This window comes from Apteryx mantelli, chromosome Z (assembly GCF_036417845.1).
Source record: "Apteryx mantelli isolate bAptMan1 chromosome Z, bAptMan1.hap1, whole genome shotgun sequence".
In the NCBI taxonomy this organism is placed as follows: domain Eukaryota; kingdom Metazoa; phylum Chordata; class Aves; order Apterygiformes; family Apterygidae; genus Apteryx; species Apteryx mantelli.
This window is the reverse complement of record NC_090020.1, coordinates 11,391,225-11,412,547: the sequence shown is the minus strand read 5'-3', so window position 1 is coordinate 11,412,547 and position 21,323 is coordinate 11,391,225. Positions and strand designations below refer to the sequence as shown.

General features: G+C 43.6%; 1 protein-coding gene across 1 annotated transcript; it reads right to left on the bottom strand.

Annotated features, from left to right (window-relative positions):
- Positions 1–279: 279 nt before the first annotated feature.
- LOC106482497 (purpurin) lies at positions 280–5,168 on the bottom strand. The gene is made up of 4 exons (XM_013940090.2): positions 5,052–5,168; positions 3,383–3,519; positions 1,770–1,882; positions 280–506 (listed from the first exon to the last, which is right to left on the bottom strand). Exons 1-4 carry the CDS (start codon positions 5,166–5,168, stop codon positions 280–282), a joined length of 594 nt encoding a protein of 197 aa, XP_013795544.2.
- Positions 5,169–21,323: the final 16,155 nt, after the last annotated feature.

Here is a 21,323-nt window from a genome sequence, read left to right as displayed (position 1 = left end):
TATCTTTTAGGAAAGAGAAGACCTGATCTTCCTTCTGTAGTGTACCAGGTTCAGCACACACATTGCTATAAGGGGAAGATTAAGGCTACAGAACCATACTTTAATGGGCTATCCCTCCTTTCCATGGACTTTGCTTTTGCAGCCACTTTCTTAGCAGATGTGACTTTAAAAATCCATTGTTGAAAGAATGCAACTCAGTTTGCTACGATTTTACCTCATTTAGAACAAGTGCAATCACCTACTTTACAAGCTGCCAGTGCAGCCATGTGAGTTTGTTAATTAACTCAAAGTACCTGACTGAAGCACGGGCTGGAACTGGCCAGACATGCAGATTTCTTCCTGCTTCTGACGCACAATGCGCTGAATGGCTGGGGGGAGGCCACGAGGGTTGCGTGAGAAGATCAGGGAATAGCCATCATCACAGGACCCATCTTCTTTCAGGCTGCGGCAGGCATAGGTAATGGCATAGTTATCATAGTCGGTATCAATCACCCAGTAGTTGTCCCCTGAAACATCAGAATGTATGTGTTTGTCATGATGGACAAAACAAATCAAAGGTGGACATGCCCATCCAGGCGAGAGAGGCTTTACTGCAACATGTGGCAGGGATGGCTTCCCAAAGGATGTAAAGTCATATCCCACATTTAGCTTATATCCACACTGTGAGATGAAGAATTGGGACAAACAAGGTGTGTCCTGAATTCACCTTGCTCCCCATCATGTCATTGCAGTACATGTCAGTTATGCTGAGAAAAAGGCAGTGCTGAGTGTCTCTGATCCGGCTGAGCATCGTCCCATCACTGCCTGATCTCCACCCTGCAGCTGAGGGCACAGGCAAGCTCCAGTGGTACCTCTCAACAAGACAAATCCTTGCTCAGACACGATTTGAGGTTAGTGCATTTTCCCCTGCAGTTTCTTAGTCTGCTAGTGTTCACAGGATTATGTTTTGATGCAAAAAAATCTCTCTATATTTCTTGCCCAGGTATGTGTGGGGGCAGGGAGGTGGGGGGGGTGGGGGGCTAAAGGCCAGACAGATCACATTTCCTGTGCAAAAAGCCTCAGTAAAACATGGCTCCTGTTTTCCAGCCTTCTTGATCAACAAAGTATATTATGGTGTGGCTTATCTGCCAGTTCTGAATGTATGTATTTCTTTGTTACTCATTAGCAAGCCAAATCATGCCCACTTTCCAAAGTAGTGTCCCATAGCTATGGGAGACTCAGGCTGGAAATATGGGGTATGTAGGGTGTATTGGCGAGATTAAACTCAAGGAGTTTCTGTAAGGGAGACTTCAGTTAACAGCTCAGCGTTGTTGACTCCAGCTGTATCTGTCTGATAGGGTCTGTGCCTTGCTGTTAGGGTGCAGATTTGGGTCCACATGTCTTGTCCCATTAGCTATGAGGTGTACAAGGATGGGCCTGACCTGGAGCACCTTTATAATGCGCACCCTGGAGCCCAGAAAGTATTGGGCAGCTGTAATCAGCTATATAAAATTTATTTGCACTGCCCATTCTCTGTAAGCTGCATCTTCCCTGTTAATTAAACCAGTGGATAGGTGAGGTCCCTGGGAAGGCTCTGGATCCTGCCCCTGTGCAGAGATAAAAAGCACTGCTTGGAAAAAGCATCCACCTCCAAGGATGCTTTGTCTCCATTTAGAGCAATCTGAGCTCAGCTGTTTTTCCTGCTCATATACTGAAATACACAAATCTGGGCAGCTATAAGCTGCCAGCATTTTGGGGGATATAAGGTGGGGTTGAAGAAATTCACTCACCACCACTGGACAGGTAGCTGGCCAGGCCCTGGTAGGTCATGTACATTTTTGCTGGAGTGGTTGGGTCAGGTACTGTGTACTGAGCAGCCATGTCAGCACAGATCACCCAGAACCTGTAACGAGATCCGTGGGGCTGAAGGTAAAACCCTGCTGAGTGAGTGCCCCACAACAGCCTCATGCAGGACTCAAGGAAGCACCAGGCTAGGGTGCAGTGCAATTGCTTCAGGCATGGGCACAGCCTTTCTTAATACAGCCTTACTCTTTGTCATCAAGGAAAGTAAGTCTGTGATATCCCATCAAAGACAGTGCACGGTAACCAATGCACCCTGTGGTTGGGGCACTGCTCTGACCCTCCTCCAGCTCAGCAAGCTTTTTAGCACTTGCTTGGGTACAACTAGACAACTGCTTTGCAAAACAGTGAATGTTTCTTGCCTCCTTGCCAGAAGTCTGCAGAGTGAACTGGCCTGTGTTTGTGCTCAGATAGGGAAAATTTGCTGTATCCCCAGGCAGAGGTTGGGGATTGGCATAAGAGATGCCTTTTACATACAAGGAAATAATTACAGCCACTCCATTCTCCAAACTGACGAAAGGCCTTCGCACAGACCACAAGAGAGCCTTGTAATCGCCTGAACAGCCCATCTTCTTTATCTATTTCCCTTAATGTCCCTCCATCTGATTTGGTTTGAATACCACCTATGTCTTATTGCATTATAAGTGCCTGGACGTGGCGAGTTGCCTGGTTTTGTGCACCAGCGTTAGGGTCTTCATTCCCTTTCTAACAAAGGATGAGCTTCCTTTTGACCCTGCCTTTACAGAAGTAAATTTACAGCAACCTTGAGATCCCACCTGGTTCCTGAAGAGGCCATTTAGGAGTCTTCCCACCCACATTGCATGGAATATCTGCAAAGCTTCATTTAGCCCTGTCTCAAAATATCCTACAGTGCTGTGCTGTTAAGCTTAAGGTTCACAGCCACCTGCTCTGCTCTTTTGTTTGTGCCATAGGGCAGTTTTGGGCAGTTAACACAAAACAGAACTGGTGTTAGCCTGCTGGAAGCTCCAGTTTTTCTTTTGTATACCCAAAAATCTATTTAATCCCTTCACATGTTGTAATCCCTTATAGTAACCATTACTGACAAGAAAAACTCTTAAGCTTCCTTCCATCTGTCTATTCAGGCATCACAGTGATGTCCAAGAGCTAACTGAGTATTTTCCTGAGAAGTCTGTCCAACACTATGTTGAAAGATCTGCCAAAGTAATGCTCATTTACACTCATTTCCTTCCTTTCAAAGAAATCTAACCTGTTGTGCTACTCATGGACCTGCAGGCTACACTAGCTTCTCTCTCTTCGCTGCAATTTATTTATTTTACTACTCTATCATTAAAGATTAGACTTTATAATTGAACTGGCAGTTGTACAGTAGTTTTGTGATGGGCCTAGACCAGAGGCAGACTGAGAACTCACCCAGCACTCAAATGGGTTTAACCTTTGGCTTGCAATGTATTAGCTTGACTGAGCTTCCTTTTGTGATAGAGGCAAGTTGTGCACTCAGGATAGATCCCCCCTCCAGTACCTCATGTCACCACCTAGAGCTGACAGTCAGGCACACACTTACCCAAAAAGCTTCACTCGGCCTTTGGAAGATGCTGTCATTGTGCCATCCTCCTCAACGGTGTATTCAGCAGAGATATTGTCTTGAAGGAAAAGGCCTTCTGGATCCTTCTTGGCCAGGGCATACCACTTCCCAGCATACTAAAATGAAAGATTATTAATATCTGGATTAATGACCATGGCAAGATTGGCACAGAAGCATTTTTGTAAACAGTTCCCCTCCAACTAGTCACTGCCTGGCCAAAGAAGGTGGTCTGCACTTAGACAGGTAGCCACCACGCAGGTCCTGCCATACCATTTGGTAAACCCTTGCCTCTGCACTCATGAGTGCCTCATGAGGCACCACAAGGAATGACTCTAGCACCTCCACCTTTCTATACGTATTTACTTTTTACCACTTAGCCTTTCCTGTAGCAACAACTCAGCCCTGAATGTGTCTCCACAATCCCACCCTGAAATGCCTGCTGCAAATCAGGTCAGCTCTTGTCTGTTCCCATTTAGGCCCAAACTTTTCCATGGGAAATGCCAATGAGGACACCAAATCACGGCTGCAAAGCCTTTAGCAAACTGGCTGGAGTCACTCTTTTGCCTGTCAGGGGCCAAAGTTGATCTCTGATGGTGTCACAAGTCTACCTGGAGAAGCAGAAAGTGATAACTATGTGCATTAGGAAGAGAAAAGAATGTGCTGGGGAGACTAGCAGCAGGGGGAAACAAAATGAGATTAAGAAGAAGAAAATAACTAAACAAAAGGAACCCTGAAAATTCAAAAGCAGTATCTACTAAAACAAAAATAAGATCTAAACAAGTCACTGCAAGACATGAAAACCCTCAAAAGTTACCATTATTGGTAAAAGCAATGGGGAAAGCAGAACTTAGCAGAACTTAACTCTGCTCAGTTTGACTCTTCAGTTAAGGTAATGAAATCTGTCTGGGAAGTTACATGCTTAAGAGTGAAATAGAGTGCATTAGCTCCCAAATACATGAGGCTGAGCAGAAATCCGATTTAGTAAGATACTGATGTTCCTAAAACTCTCCCCAGACATGGGTTTCTTCCCAGCAAGGCAAACTTTGTTCAGAAGAAGTGCTGGCAACCCACAAATTCTGTTTGTGGCTGGAAGTGATGTTTGCAGGTGGCCAGTCAAAACAGGAACTGGCACACCAGCCTGGGCCTTTACTACACAAAGTTAGCCCTGATTTCCTCTTCAGAGGCAGGCAAATTAAACGCTGTGTTTCGAACCAAAAGCCAGGCTGTATTCAGAATACCCAGGTAGATAATTTCTCATTTTGCTGTGACTCTCAAGAGTGGTCAGCTGTCGATGCAAGTCTGTGGGGTACCTTGTTTTCTCCTTCTCTCTGTGTTTAGGGATCTAAAGAAGTGTTTCATTCATGGGACTGTCCAAAACTGAAAGCCATACTGAACTTGAGCTAACAGAAGATTATGTCTAGTAGAATAACATCCCTGCCTTTTGTGGCCAGTGTTTCCATAGTATTCAGCAAGTCAAACACTAGCAAAAAGAGCAAACTACAAAAACAGTGTTTGCGAGACAGCATATGAACCAAGTTAACTTCTTGGCAATGAACCCCTTTATGCAGCCTATAACCCGTAAAAACATTTTATATAGTAAAGCTTCTTCACATATATTGTGTTTAGCAGATGAAGTAACCATAATTACCCTTTTTGGATCAAAATTGTCTTTCACAGAGAAAGACTCCACTGCGCAGGTCTGAGCTAGGCTATATTCAAAAGTGGAGAATATCGATGCCAGGAAAACATACTGTGCGTATTTCATTCTGCAAGACAAAAGCAAACATGCAGAGTCTTATTTCACAGCAGATGTGGATAGCCAGTGCTGTGCCTACAGATACATTCTGTTTATTTTAAAAACTGGTTTCATCCCATGCTTAGTATAGTACTACTTCACTGAGAAACCGAGGTCACTGTGGTGCCTGAATCCAGCTAACTCTGTACCTCTGAGTACCAATGGCAATTACTTTGCAAGAGGATTTGGTTGCCACTAGTAGTATTTCAGTTCATGCCATTTTTACATTATAAATCAAGCCAGACTCTGGATAAAGTTGGTGAGAATTAATAAAATTTGAAATTTGTTGATTTTTTTGTTTTGACAAAAAATAATGTTCTGGTGAGCTCTGGTAAAGCAGTGTAGGTTGAAAGTCTGTTGTTTCTAATTATTCTGTGGTGCTCATCCACTCTGCTTTAAAACCAGCAAAGCTGTGTTCATTATGGCCACTTTTCATCACCTAATCAGGCACTAGAGCTGCCTACTCTAATGGCAAATGACATTTTAGTATTTTCTTCCCTCAGGCCATCCACCCTACAAACATAACAGATAACACTGAGTCTCTGGAGGGTTGATCTCCCACTGCAGTGCAGCTACAAAATGGCCATGGCTGTATTCACCTGCTACTGTAACCCCACTCATCTGCATCCCAGTGTGTTTAGTCCTCATCTTTGGGAAAAGAGAGCACCTACAAACACATTTGTCAGCGTATTTGACCCTGAATACCTGTTCTGATGACAAGTTAAAACACAGATACTTGAAACCTGACAGTGACATTGGAGCTGAGCTGCCAACCTGAGACTGCCAGGCACCCAAGCAGCTACTCTGCTCCTAGCTGCTGCCGCGCGAGCTGCAGGCTCCTGCGCTGCAAGAGATGCTAACCTGGTTCGCCTTTGCTGCAAGAGAGACCTACCTGTTGGGGTAAAGGCAATGGAGATCCCTGAGGCTATTCTGCTTCAGTTCTTGGGCTGCAGTCAGCAGGAGAGATTTCTGTGAATTGTCCTCCAGCTGCCTTTAAATAATGAATCTGCAAAGTCACTAATTGGTTATTTTTGCTCGTGTGCCTGCATAAAACTCTTAATCTTGGATAATCCATTATGTAAAAACCAACTGTAATCCTCACACTGGTGGATCTGACTGCTATACTAATACGAACACAGCATTTACATAATGGAAAAAACAGCCCAGAAAGCTAGTAAGTCTGCTGAAGTGATTGTACCGCACCTTTGTCTCATTGAAGTCTTTCTGTTCCTTACACGTGTTAAGAGAATAAGCACAGAGCATTAATCAGAAACTCATGGCCCATACGTATGCATCTGCATAGGCATGCATTCATACTTGCCCACTTGCATGGGGTAGCTATATCATGAACACTTCCAATACCTGCATCATCAAATGAAGGTGATCCCTGCAAAAGTAGACAGATGCTATGCATTATCTGCTGAAGTAAAAAAATCTGCAGAAATAAAAATTTTGCCTTCAGAACCACAACAAAACCTTGGAGTCCCCAGTTCACCTATGCACTGGAAACATCTCTATGCACATTCTTCCCAGCTTGTCTTGTGGACATTTCCAGTTGCACAAACACTATAGCGCTCTCCTTCCCAAGATATTTTTCATAGAAGACTTCCATGGGGATACAATGAAGCACAAATAAATAGGATGCCAGAAATGACAAGAAAAACATTTTTGGCAGCAACCTGTGCCCACCATTCAAATAATCTTCCCAGCTTCCTCTTCTCTCCCTAGAGGAGAATTTCTCTTCTCTATAGTCTGTCCATGTATTTTTCTCTCCCCCACTTCACCTGGGTAGAAGTCAAAGACTTCAGATACTCATCCTGGACTTGTCAGCACTGACAGTTACTTCTCCCACTGGGCTGCGGGGTGTCCTAGGGTTGTGGATTTATGCACCAGGAATGACTCTACAGTTCCAAAAGAAAAGCCCACGGAGTCCTCCACCTCCCAGTGCTGCTTCAACAGTCTGGACATTCACAGTACACCTAAAACCTTCTGGGAGTGTTGGACTTGCTGCAGAGATTGCCTGCAGTCACTTGCCCAGGAATTCCTGAATAGAAAAGTGCAACCTCCCCTCACCCCTGGTGTCTACCTTGTTGCTTTGCAAGCAACTTGTTTAGAGTTGCCCATTATATGGGAAGCACAATGCTTGTTGCCAGGGGGAATGTAGCTTCTGTGCAGCTTCCCCTGACGTTTTAGCTTGAGACCTTGATATGCATGTGCATGTCTCAGGGAGGGACAGACTGTAATCAGTTTTGCCAAGACTGCAGAGTGAAACTGTCTTTTGGTGGCTGCTTGCATGCAGACCCTTCACACGCAGCACCATAAGTAAAAAGGCAGAGGCGTGTTGAGCACAGACTAAAAGACAGGAGACCTGTGGATTAAACCAAAAAGTTCTGGTGATTTTGGAGCCAAAAGCTCCCCTGGGACACACTCCATTTCTTCATTCAGCATTTTGACTGGATTTATCCAGGGACGCCAGGACCTGGAGATGCAGGGAGATGGCACGTGCTCTGCTGCCACCACAAGCTGCTGGGTGCTGCGTGCCATGGGCAATGTGAACCTACCCTGTCTTGCCTGGACCACTGGCCTGTTTTTCTAGAAAGATGCCAAATGGCTGTTTGCCGAACTGATCCTTCAGCTGCAACTGTCTGCTCGCCATATGTGCTGTGCCCCAGGGATCAGCAGGGTCCTGCAGGGATTGCACAGGGCTGAAGCTGTCCACACTGAGTGTGACGATAACCAGCTCTGTTAATTTAGGCAAAACTAGTTACATAAAGCCTCAGGCACGTGCTGTCATTTGGTGGTTGCTTTGCATGCAGACCCTTCACAAGCAGCACCATAACTACAAAAGAGGAGGGGAGGCTTGCTGAACACAGACTTAAAAACAAAAGACTGTGGATTAAATCAAAAAGTCCTGCTGATTTGGGAGCCAAAAGCTCCCCTGCAACACACTCCTTTTGTTCAGCAGCAGCATTTACTTCATTGTGGAGTAAAGGAAAATCAACAGAAGGACCACTTAATTTCTTTAAAATGCTTGGCCATTTAAAGAAAGGCATAAAGAACAACTTTTTAAACTGCTTTTGAGGGCTGGATGCCCACGAATTTTTCAAAGGCCCCTCACCTGAAACAGAATCCAAGTGCAGAACTGCTGTTTTCCACCACAAAGCAGTGATTTGAGACAGAATGAAACACAGGAGTATTCTGTAAAATAGAAGTGCTTCAAAACACTTCAAAACACTTCATCTGTGTTCAGCAAAACAGATTAGTTTATGTCCCTGTGAGACATAGGTGACACTTGAAGCCATGCTTAATCGCTTGGGGATTATAGACATGCTAATAATAGCTAATCACAGCACAAGATTTTGGTTGGTTACCATAACATCTGTCACTGCATTATTTGCTGTTTGGAGCAAGAAGAAAAGAAAATCATGATAACCTTAAGTTTCACAGAATCATGGTAGTTCATGCTGGGCTTAGGAAAAAGAGAGGAGTCTGGAAAAGTGATAAAGCATATTTCTGAATTAGTTGATGTAACTTCATGTAACATGAAATGAATCCTACAGAAACAAAGGAGCACCAGAGGAACTGGTTTTCAAAGAGGACATCCAAGGCCCCGTTACAGGCCTAGCTGTCAAGACTGCTTATTTTTTTCTGAAAGAAGTGGTCTGACCAAATAAAATATATGTTCAGTCTGCTGGACTGAGCCCGGGAATAACTGGTAGATTTAATAGTAGTTTTAAAACAGGTATGCAGACAAGATGATTTAATGATATCTTCTGCCCTATCCTATGGAATCTAGCAACAGCAGTTTTGGTCTTCCTAACAGAACCCCTCCTTATGCCTGTGCTTTTGGAATAAACAGTGGGTAAACTGCTCTGGAAATTACTGCAATCGCACTGCTAGCTCAGATTTAGCAAGATGTGCTAGCTCAGCAGCTGATGGCATAGTGAGATCTTGAAATAGCCTCCTGCATCAGGTATTGCCTTCCCTGATGTCAAGCTAGCAATCAAGCTGGAGAACAACTGCGTTGTAGGTGCATTTTGAGTGACCTTTGAGAAATGTCATGGTGGTTATTGTACAGTAAGTAGGGAGGATTTCCTGTGCTAGCTTTTGCTCTAATTCATATTCTTAAGGATGCAGGGCTTCCTTCTGCAGTGTCATGTATGTGTGTCTGGAAGAACTAGGCTCTAGTCCTATCTCTGCCAAGGACCACAACATTGGTAATCTTTTCTACTCCCTCAGCAAGACAGGAGGCAGGACAAATGAGGCTTTTCTATGGTGACAGACCACGTGAAGGCCGTCAGCTAAGGGGTTCTCAGTTTCTGTGACTTCGACTCAAAACTGCTGATCTTTCCCAAATGGAGAAAGTGACACAAAACAGATGAAGAGGAAATCATTTGAAGTTTGTTCCTAAGTGACTCAAAGGTTAAGGTCCTTGGGTGTGTTACATCAATAGATAAAAAAGCATAAATCACTGCACTATGACTTTTAAAGTGCCAATTAAATACCTCAGAGCTTTAAATTACATAACCTGAAGTTCACCTTTCCTTTCTAAAGCATGATAGTGACATTCTTTCTAAATGCATTGCCTGGCAGTTTAAAGACCAGGGGCTCATGCTCGCCTGTGCACATGACGCAGCACAGAGGCGCAGACAGGCATGTCCCTGCGTTCACACACAGAAGCAAGAAGTGGTCCAAAGTGTGGAGGTGTCAAACAGCCGCAGTTCCTCAGCCAGCGAGGGGTGGCCTTGCCGGCTGGGAACGGCCCCATCTACACCACGACTTCCGTTAGTGCCAGCAGAGGTGAACCGCTCGCCCACTGTCCCTGGGCTGTGTGGTCCTCAGGATGGGCTTTCGGCCCTGCCTCTGTTCTTCCCACACCACCTGCCTCAAGCAAAGTTACAGCTTTCATTGCAAAACTAGACGAGGTTACAGCAAAGACCCACTCCAGTGGCCAGCTCATCAGTACACAATGTCCTCTGTGCCACAACTAGAAAATGAGTGTGCTCAGACAAATTGTGTTTTACATACCTAAGCCTCAGATGATGTTTTTTTGCTCTAAGTGGGCAAAGCTCTGAATATTTCTTGCCTGTTACATATGGTAACAGAACATTCATCTCCCTGGGATTTAACATGCTTACATGGATTTATACCTGACGGTACAGAGACATTTATTTTTTGCCTGTAGTTAACTTCTGTGGTCACAGACTGGCCCTTTCTCTCAGGCTCCCTGCCCAGCAGGCAGATGAGACCTAATGCATGCATTTCAGAAGTTACACATAAGTTTTTACTCTATTTATTGTGATCATTATTTTTTTTCTTCCCTCTAATCACAGTCTTGCTGCAACAGGCCTGTGAAACTGTCTCTGCTTGCAGATCAATAGAAGACACCAGGATTTCTCCCACTTCACTTGTTCTCATGCTTTAAGAGCAGGCTCTCGACTGCAGTTTTCTCAGGGCTATTGTCAGTAGCAAAACTAAGTTACAGCCTCAGTCCCAAGCACGTCAGCATCCTGCTGCCTTGGCAGCACAGAATGACTGCAGAGCAGGCTAAAATCTATACCGAAGTGTGATTTTAATGTATAGGGATCTGCTGGCCAAAGGGGCAGGTCCGCTTTTATACCACCACCTGACTTCTGCACAGCTGTGTGGAAGATGGTTGTAGCTTGAACAAGCTGCTGCATTTCACTCTCCGAGTTTTGGCAGCTTTCCTATTGGCCTCTTGCTATTCTGCACCAAGAGGCTATCCCAGACTAAGGAAACTTGTTGAAATATAGACATTTTTTTGACCATTGAATGAAGAGGAGAATATTTTAAGCTTCTTTTTCTAGTATTAACTACAAGAGATATTATTTACTATTATGTGTCTGGGACTTACTTACTGATGTCTGGTACTTACTGTATTAGGCCATTTCAGCTGTTGACAGGTTTATTCATTTTAATTGTAAATCTTGGGACATTTGTTTAAACATATAATATTGCATTTATGTATCAACCCTCCAGCTCTGGGAGTGTAAAGATCACCTGTTCAGTGCAGGAAGTGTGGAGTGCCGATGTTTTTGGTTAAGAAGGGTGACATCTGCAAACATGAGGGGAAATAAGCTGTTTGGGCTTCAAATCTTTACAACTGAAGACAGTCTTAGGATATTTTAATGTCCTGATTCTACTCCTTTTCTTGGGGGGCAACAGGAGGAAAAGTGTTGCTTACTTGAGGCAGAGAGTACCCCACCACATTTCACAGTGAGGTAACAGATCAGAGTTTATTTAATCCCCAGCACTATTTCCATGATGCCTCCTACATTCGAGTGGCATAGAGGGTATGAAAATATTCCTGAGGGTTGTATGTAAAGTTTTAGATCTAGTTCCTTTTCTGTTCCTGAAACAAAAGAAGCTTAACAGCAAAAATGCAGGAATAAATCTGTAGGCTCTAAGTTATTATAAAGCATGAGGTAACACTAGAACATGTCTTCCATCATACATGCAGACAGTAAGTGCTGCCTCCAGATTATCCCAACAGGAAAGTTACTGTTTCTTACCTGGCAGTCCTCTCAAGGTGCTTTACAAAAATAATACTGTTAGCAAGGAGCTTGAGCAGTTCTGGATAAGCCAGGATGTACATGCCAGCCCTGGAGGTGGATTTAAAAGCTAAAATCAGAAACACAAATTGCCAAAGCCAGAGGAAATTATAGATCTGTATGTGCATGCAGCCAAAGGCCATTAGCCAGGTACCTGGCCTTAGCGAGCATTAGAAGACGCAGTTTCAATCTGCGACAGAAGGCAGAAACAGACTAAGGGGGGGAAGGTTTAGGTCGGAGCATCCCTGAGCTCCACGGAGAGAGCAACTGTGAGTGGGAGGCTGATTAGTGAGTCACAGAGCTAGGGAATAAGCCAAGGGCTTTCCTGTACAACTGTATTTCGGGTTTGCTATCTGTGCTTTCTCTGTTGGAGAAAAGGATGTCTTACATTACATTGCTTTTGAAAAGATAAAATAATTGTGGTTTTTTTTTCTGTTTAAGCTGTCAGAGATGATCTAGTTATTATTTTTTTCACAAAGAACATTTTTTGCTTTAAACTTTAAACAGCTGATTTTCTTTGAAGCTGTAAGGCCTGAAGCATAGCTAGGAAACTTCAGCATTTTCACCACAAGATGCTTTTCTTCAGCTGGGGGCATTTAGGTAGAAAATTCATTTGTGTTACAGAGGGGCCTAGAAGTTCCAGTCAACTCTCAGGGTATCAACTCTGCAAACTTGTATCTGGAATACCTTTGGCCCGAAGACCAAGTTTACGTCCACTTTAGACTGGGCAACAAACTGGAAACATTGAAAATTGCAATATTGCTGCAAAGAGTTAGTTACCAGTGCCAGTTAAAAATACCATCACTACACCAAACTCTTCTTCCCCCTTACTTCATCATCTCTTCTGTTCTTTCTGTATTTTTGAACTTGGGGTCAGTTCCTTTTCTCCATTTCTTCTCTGCTAAGGAATCTTATCCTTTTTTTTTTTTTTTTTTTTGTGGCCAGGTTTACCACAAATCTCTTTGCTTGTCTGGTACTCTGGCCCCTTGTTCTGTAGATATCTGCAAACCTTGAGTTATTCTTACAGCTCCTTCTCTACTCTTCTTTTCCTTATGGGCACTGCATGAACAGCACCACTTCTGGATAGATCTGACTACCTATATCGCAATACTAATGTTCCCATATTAAAGCTGCATATATATTTACCCTTGCATTTTCCTTGCACAAGAAATGTATGTGATAGAGTTTGGGGAGAGTTTGGTGATCTTTCTTTGTTCTTCAGCTTCACAGATCATTTGATCAACTAAGTAAACTTCTCACTCAAGCTTCTGTGGTTTGTGCTAAAAGTTTTGGATATAATTAGTCAACTGAAACATCAATAAACTCATGCAGTCTTACTGCAGAAATTGCCATTGCCACTGCATTATAACCATTTTTGAAACTGAACCATCTCCCCATAAAACTAAGAGGGAGAGAAATTGCACGCTTACAATGGATGCAAAGAGGATGAAGACAGGAAAACATGTCACCATGGCAGATTTGACAGGCATGCTCAAGGCTCGGGCACCTTTCCAGTCTTCCAGCACAATAAAGATACCTTTTCTCAAAGGTGTCTCTCTGAAAACACCAGACTGAGTTGCCAAATCCCAAGTGGACCTACATGCAAGAGCATAAGGGAAGGGCTGCACCTTCCTGGACACTCAGGACTTCCCTGGAGCACAGGGCAGTGGAGGGGTCAACTACTTACAGTGTCATTCTCCTGTGAATGAAACTCCTCCAGCATAACAGTCCTCTTGAAACTAGACAGTTACTAAAGCAAAAAAAGTAAATATCAGCACTTATTTCAAAGCTTTGCAAGATTCTGCATTTAAAGGGAGTTTTTACAGAAGTAAAATAAAACCGTTAGCTGAAAGTAGTCTCACATTAACCTGAAGAGGTGCTTTCCCTGGCTCATCAATTTGTAGAGCTTCAAAGCATTTTGGCAAGCTACCCTAAAATCAAAAGCATAATTCTTGATTGTTGCTTACTCTGAACACTACTGATCTGAAATAAAACTCTGCATTTGCATGTATGTACATAGCACCATCTTCTTCTTGGAGAAGAGTTCATATTCAAGTCTCTGACTGTTCCCTGCAATTTACCAATGCAATATTTAAATTCGGGTATTAGTTTTAAAATATTTCTCCCAAAGGATTATCAATTGTTATGGCCTAGTTTTGGAAGGGCATGACAAGATGGAGTCATTTTCTGCCCCAAAAGTAAACAAAATTCTCCAAGGGCATCCAGGTACTTATTTTGACTCGAAAACACATTGCTCAACCTTGCAATTGAATTGCCAGCAACATACTCTCATGTGTCCATTGTGGTGGATGGGATATTATATTTCAGTATATTATCTTTAACAATCCTGCAACACTTTGGATATTACCTACATAAGGAAACAAGGCTTTAAGCATGAACAGCTAACACTCAAGCTGTACATTCTGTTGGCCCAGGACTGGTCACTAAGCCACACTCTCATACCTCTGCTGCTGTATTTACACAAAACAGCCAGACTAAGCTAAAACAGGTAATCTGGCTCAGGCTGCAGGCATGCTCAGCCCCAAGCCGGAGCAGATCCCGGGAGATCGAGCTGGAAGATCTCAGCTGGGCTCTCCCCGTGCGAGGAAAGCTGGTGTCCCCAGCTGACCCGCAGCTCCCTTGCCACCACCAGGCCCCATGCTGCTCCCCAGCCCATGAGGTCCAGCCAGTGCCGCTGCCCCTGCCTGTGCAGGAGCTCTGGGAGGTGCTGTCAACCCGTCCCTCCATTCCCGTCCCACCATCCCCATCCCAATGTCCCTGTTGGGAGATGCACACGGAAGCCCGTGGGTCTGTGCTGTAGTGCCATCTAAAGGCCCCAGGCAAGAAATGGAGGGGAAAGAGACATTTCCTTCTGAAAAAGAGACCTAAACTTTCAAATGCTAGCTTTTTGGCTGATGAGAAAATCAGTGGGTGCCTGGGAGAAGCAGCCAGGCTCCAGGTGAATGAGGAGATCCTGACAGAGGAAAGGGAGACACATGGGTGCAATCCTCACTGGGCTCCGGGGGCTTGAGGCAGGAGGTTTATTTTTGGACACAAGCAGGTGGCATGAGAATATTACTTGATAAATCAGATAAACTGCAATCTCGTTATGCCCACAGATGAGTAAGCCAGAAAGGTTTGAGCGTAGCTGTCAATATGACATCCTCTGAGGATAATGTCTAATCAAATTAGTCACTTGCAGTCCCCCCTCAGCCTCTTGATTTGGAGGAAAGCTTTGTTCCCGTGGAGGAGGGGCAAAAGCATCTGCAGACCCAACAGCCCCAACTTTTGCCATCACCTTTTCTGATTTATTAGTAGTACCTTCAGCATCTGCTTTGGGCACAGCCCCATAAGAGGACCTAACAGTACTGCTTCCCTCGGGGCAGTGTGTTTTGCATCATGCTGAGTAGTTTTGCTTCAGAATTGGAGCTTTTAGCAGTGCCAGCCCTAGGAGTGGGGAGAGACCGTGATACAAGCTATTAGATGAGGATGAAGTTTATTCCAAGATGCACCAGCTCATTTTCCTAGCTACCAGCTAAGCATTCATAACAGCTTAAGCGTTTGGGGTTTCCATCTGAAACAGTTCTTAAAGAAGAATATCCACCCACAGCCAATAAGGCACAGGTCCTATGCTGACTCTGCGGTTCGGTTTTAAAGCTATTAAAAACAAATGTATGCAGTCACACGTGCTCAGATATTATGATGCTGTATGAGAGCCTCGTGCAAGTTTCCTAAAATACCAGCCTCATCCTCCTCCAAAATCCTCCATTGTTTGCTTAAGCCAAAGAAACAGCCTTATCCTGATGCAGGTTTAGACTGTATCCACCTCAATTATCATTGGTGTGCCAGCAATGGCTTAATAGTGCCACAGAAGTTTCCCTGAAGACCTAGTGAACACCTATAACCTTTGCACTGTGCTTTAAATCTTGGATACCTCAGTCCCACCCTCCTCCAGGGGGGTTGCTCTGGCAGCTGCTTGCTCCCTTTGCACAGATAATTTAAATTTTCATGTACCATTCCTATGTGATTTTGATTACACTGCAGTTCTACAACACTAACTTGTCTTAATCCATACTGCCTCACTGTCCCCCCTTTTGTGTCTATAAATATAAATACTTGAGGACCTTTATTCTTTCCCCAGTAAAAAGTTAACTTGTTAAGTTTCAAACCCTGCATGCAGAGGAAGGAACTCAGCCTGGATCTTCCATAATCTGAGCACGGAGTGTCAGTGTTGGGCACTGTTTATTTTTTATAAACATCTCAAAACCAAAACATTTATCTTGAACTGAACAGAATATTTCATACTGAAAAAATGCAGATGTCTGGAAGGTCTGGATCCAAAAGAGTTTCGACTTTGATTCAATATGAATAGTTTCCTCACCTGCAATTTTTCATCTCCCCCCAAAACCACACACAACTATTATACGTCTCAGTACAACCACCAAAACTGTTTATGTCAGTTTACACATGAAAAGTGAAGCCACACAGCCTGAAAAATACCATATGGTACCAAACCCAGCAGACCTTCTGTTCAGGGACAGGGCACTCTGAATACATCCCTTGGCTGAGTAGCTCTATGCTGTGATGCCTGCTTGATACACAGCCTGATTCAAAGTCATTCTTTGGGACATGGGCATAATTCAGGGACATGGCTATGACTTCCTGAGAAAGCTTCTCTCCTTCCACAGGTCTGACCTTTTGGGACAAAGAAAGTCCACTAGGAGAAGAAAACTGTCAGGCCACAGTATGCCAGGCTGTAAGAGGAGCTACACCACCACAGACATCCTCAAAGTCCAGGTGATATGAGGTTTCATTGTTTTGTCATGTAAGAACCCAAAACTCTGTGCAAGTCCCTTGACAATTTTTTTAATGTTTTGATATTATGCAGTCCTTTTCCCCCCTATCAGTAGAGGATGGAACAAGGCTGGTATTTTACAATTACCTGGAAGGCCCAGGTTGATTTTGGGACAGAGGCTGTGGAAGGCAGAAAAATGCCTCCCACCTCCATCATGCACTAATTGTTAAGAAAATGGTTAGTCTGTCAGGCGTACACTGCTACAAGAGGAAGTTTTTTCTGATGCCCAAACAATGATTTCCTCACATCTATCTGGCTGGGGGCTGTAGGAAGCTGGGCCACAGAAAAATGAGTTTCTCTCCAGCCATAAGAAGTTGCTTATCTGTACCACTTCCACTGGACAGCTATCTTTACATGTGCATCACTGCACACAGATGTTTGCTTGAAAAAGGATGGCACCTCTATGTTTAGCGGTGTCTAAGATCAGGTGAGACCATCTATTCCAGTGCTTCAGTATTGCCATTGTTGGGGAAACCCTTCTAATGCTGATCTGAAGTCTTGTCCTACCTGGTATAACCGTGGAAAATGGACTATTCCCTTTTTCTCTGCAGTGGCCTTTTATATATTTGGAGACTATTTGTTTATAAAAGAGTTAACTCAAAAGAGATATGATAAACCTAAATCTTTCCTTTGAGGTCATGTTTTCTCACTATTGTCCAGGTGACACATCTGTTCAGCACAACTTAGTATAATCTGTTATATAATAGAAGTACATCCTAATAGATGAACATCCTTTTCTGCATGGTGTCGTTGACACATGTTCAGCCTGCGATAAGCCCAGCTCCTAATCCATCAGTCCGAACTCAATGGGGGTTTCTCCTCCCCAGGTGCAGGACCTTCCACATTCCTTTGGTGAGCTGTAGTCTGCTTTTCCTCTACACCCCTATCTGCAATTTAGTTGTAAGCTTGCTCTCAAACATGTTTACAGACAACTGACTATGGTTCCTATACTGGTTTAAAACGTGTTTTCTCCACCCCATCAGTGGAAATACTGACATGATCTACATCTAGGACAGCCTCCACAGAGAATCTTACTCAACAAATTTCAACTATTTCATCTAAGCCACAGTTCCCTCATCTTAAGAGACAATATCTCACAAGTCATTCTCTGAAGTCAAGAGCTATGACAGCTCTTACTTTCCTTCTGTCTGTAGACTTCTTACTCTAGCACAGAGGAAATTATGTTGATTGACACAGTTCTTTTCTTGACAAAAGCACAAGGACTGTTACTTATCTCCATGTTATCATGTAGATATTTACAGTAATGTATTTGTTCCTGTATTTTCTCAGAAGCTAGATTTAAAGTAGTCTGTGTGAAATTATGAAATTCCTGGTTTGTCCTGTTTTTCTAAAAGAATCATTACATTTATCTTTCCCAGCATTGAGAACTTTGGAAGATCACCCATTAATTGTCAGAAATAATCACTAACAGTTCAGAGGTTACTTTACTCAGCCGTCTAAGTACCTGACTGTGTACTTGCATTAGGCTCACCTGATATAGAAAACAGTAATTTCGGTAAGTACTTATTAACCTGTTTCTTCCCTACTTTAGCTGAGTTCCCACTTCTTTGTTGTGATGTTAAATGTGTTAGCCACCTGATTGCTTCGATTATTAATGCAAAGTTCAAAAATAATATTTAATAATCCAACCTCTTGGTATCAGTTTTTGATAGCTTTTCTTTTGTCCCAAGTAGCAACCAGTGCTTTCCTTGATCTTCCTATTCTTCCCAGTATAATGATAGAACGTTTTCTTATTACTCTTCATGTTCCTGATTTCACCTCATTTTGGATCTTGACTTTTTATCTATCCATTTTTACTCATTCATGGTATTTTTATATTCATCTTCATTAACCTGTTTATGCTTATACTTTCTCTGTCTCTTTTCTCTTGTTTAAGATTAACAAAGAGCTCACAATTTACAAAATGGCCTCTTAGTACACCTGCTATCCTTCCACTAGGCTGTGAGCATGCTTGTAATCACACTTCCTTAAAGAACTGTCTGTTCTTTGTAACGCAAGCTTTCCCATAGTTCTTGCCTCCCTTCTGTATCAGCTCCACTTTTAATCTTTCATTTCATGGTCATGCTCACCTAAATGCCTCCCACCTTCAAGTTCTTAACAAGTTATTCCCCTTGCCTCCGGTCAAAACTTAAGAAAATCTCCTCTTGCTGTTTCTGCCACTTTCTGTACCCAAAAGCTATTTCAATGTGCAAGACCTTGCTGGACAGCCAGCGACATGAAGTGTTCCCTTCCCTACAGATGTCAGGCAACTGAAGTTCCCCATGGCCACCAAGTCTTGTGCTTGGAACAATTCTGCTTGCAGCTCACCAAAAAGCTTCATCCCTCCCCATATTTTGGTGATCTAGAAGAGACCTCTGCCATGCTAGTGCTGAGCAAGTCCATGTGCCTCTGTAAGAACCTGGACCTTGGAGCCACAGTCACACTTGACCTGTTTTGCACCCCTCTTGGCAGCAGCACTGGCATTCGCAGGGGTAGGCAGCCTGAGACGTTACTCCATGAGCTGGTTGAACCTTGGTTATCTTCCAGCAACATGGTGAGTTTGGGCTGATGGTCCCCCCACTCCCTGCAGGAGGGAGTCACTGTGCATCTTTTGCTTCCCCTGCAGAGTGATGGCTCCTCTGGGATTTTGCCTTCCAGCATGATGCTGACCCTTGTCTGCTGTGTACAGAGCACAGTTGTTGCTGCTCTTGCAGGGTGGCTTCATTGACATTAAATACCTTCTGCTCTCCTGATCCCTCACAGCCATAATTCCCACCTCTTCTTTACTACTAACGATGAGGAAAAGCTTTTTTACCTTTGTGGGTGTTTTTTTGTCTGTGGGGCTCCTCATGATTCCTGGGGTTTTTCAGTCCAGCCACCATAGTCTGAAAGTCTCCAACTTTCTTCCTAAAGGGGATCCACCAAGAGATACCTCCCATACTGGATGTCTTCCACTCTTGGCGCTTACTGGCAAGAAAAATATTGCAAAAATACTGCAAACTCTGTTCAAAGTCTGGATTGAAGCATTCAGAAATGGTGTCCCCATTTGAAAATAACCCTCACAGCGGTGAGTAAAGAAATAAGCGATAACAGAATAGCAGCATGACGTCGCTACTTTGTTCTGATTATTGTTCTCCTTGTTATTCTCCACTCAGTGTCCCTTCTCAGTACCCCCTCCCTCTCTATTCATTACTCCTTCCTGTAAAGGTCTTTAAGGAAAGACTAAGCCAACATATGTGAGAAATTTGGGGGGCAGAGTAGATCCTGCCTTGGAGCAAAGGGTAAAACAGGTCACCTTCTAAATGAAGTCTCATTTTGCAATTCTCTGCAAGCATTAATTAAAATAAAAAGGTAGAAATGCGGTTAATTTTACTTCACATCCAATATTACTGTTTAGTTTCACAAAGGTCTCTCATGTATTGGGAAGCCAGTATCTATATGACATCTGCTGCCATTGAGAAAGACAGCTGCAAAATAGCATTGTTGGGTTTCAGTTACTTCTCACTCTGGTTTAAAGTCATGCACTTCAGGGCTTGCTTCATACTACTACATCCAGACTTAGTATAATTGGGAAAGTTCCCACTGCTAGGTGAAACTCGGACCAACAAGTCCATCAACATGCAACCTTAGAGTCCTTTCAGCACAACGGCTCCTGTTTGGACAAGATCAGCTTGAGGTGATGTATGGCTGACTGCAGCCAAGACAACAGGGCCATCTGACAGCAGTGGGCACAGGAAAACCTCTGATACAGGCAATGTGGTGTGGCCTCTGCAGCTTACCTCAGAGGCCCAAACCTTGAAAGAAAAGTCATCATGAGCTTCCTGTTCTACATATGAGATGCGCAACTTGCATGGAGATTCAGAGCAAGGGAAGGAAAAACAAGCACAGCTGACCAGACGAATCCCCACCGAAGTGCGGAACACAGAACTGCAGCCAGCTTTTCTCTTTGGTGTTAGCTTTTCCCTTTTGCTGTTGGGCGTTAGTCACATCATTCAGTGCACTGTTCTGCCAGCAGACCCTTTAATCCTGGACCCCCATTGCTAATCTGATACAAGAGGATCTATAGATGATATCTGTGCAGCCATTGCATGGCATCACTCAATTCAAAGCCTCAGTTCCAGGATAAAAACAGACCTAGAAATTTCTTAAAGGCATCCTGAATGCTTTGTAGATGTTTTGTCCACCAAGAGTGTAAAGAGCTATCCTGTTTACCCAGTTAGCTGTTACTGACAATTCTATCTGCCTTGGTAAACAGACGAATGGTTTGCATCCATTCCCTCCAAGACACTGCCTCATAATCTTGGAGGATTCATGTGATTTCTTTTCCCCCCAAAAGAAGCCATGGAAATACAACTGGGAACAAGAATTTGGCAGTATGTGTGGTACAGCTCATGTAGTGGGGGCTGGGTAACAAATTAGGAAGACAACCAAAATGGTCTAGATAGGATTAATCCTGTCATCATCACCGTGCCAAACCAGAACTGGATTTTGAGAGTGTCCAAGAGAACTAAATTATTTGCAGCTGGGTCTTGCTTGGACATTTGCAGTTGGGAATTCCAGGGCCAATTTCAAAATAGTGCATGGAAGGCCATTTAGAGAGCCCCTTCTATCTTAGCCAGTGACAAGATATTTTGCATTTCTTTCATAAAACACAGGACAGAACTCCTATTCATTTGCCGTAGTAAAAGGCTCACAGAG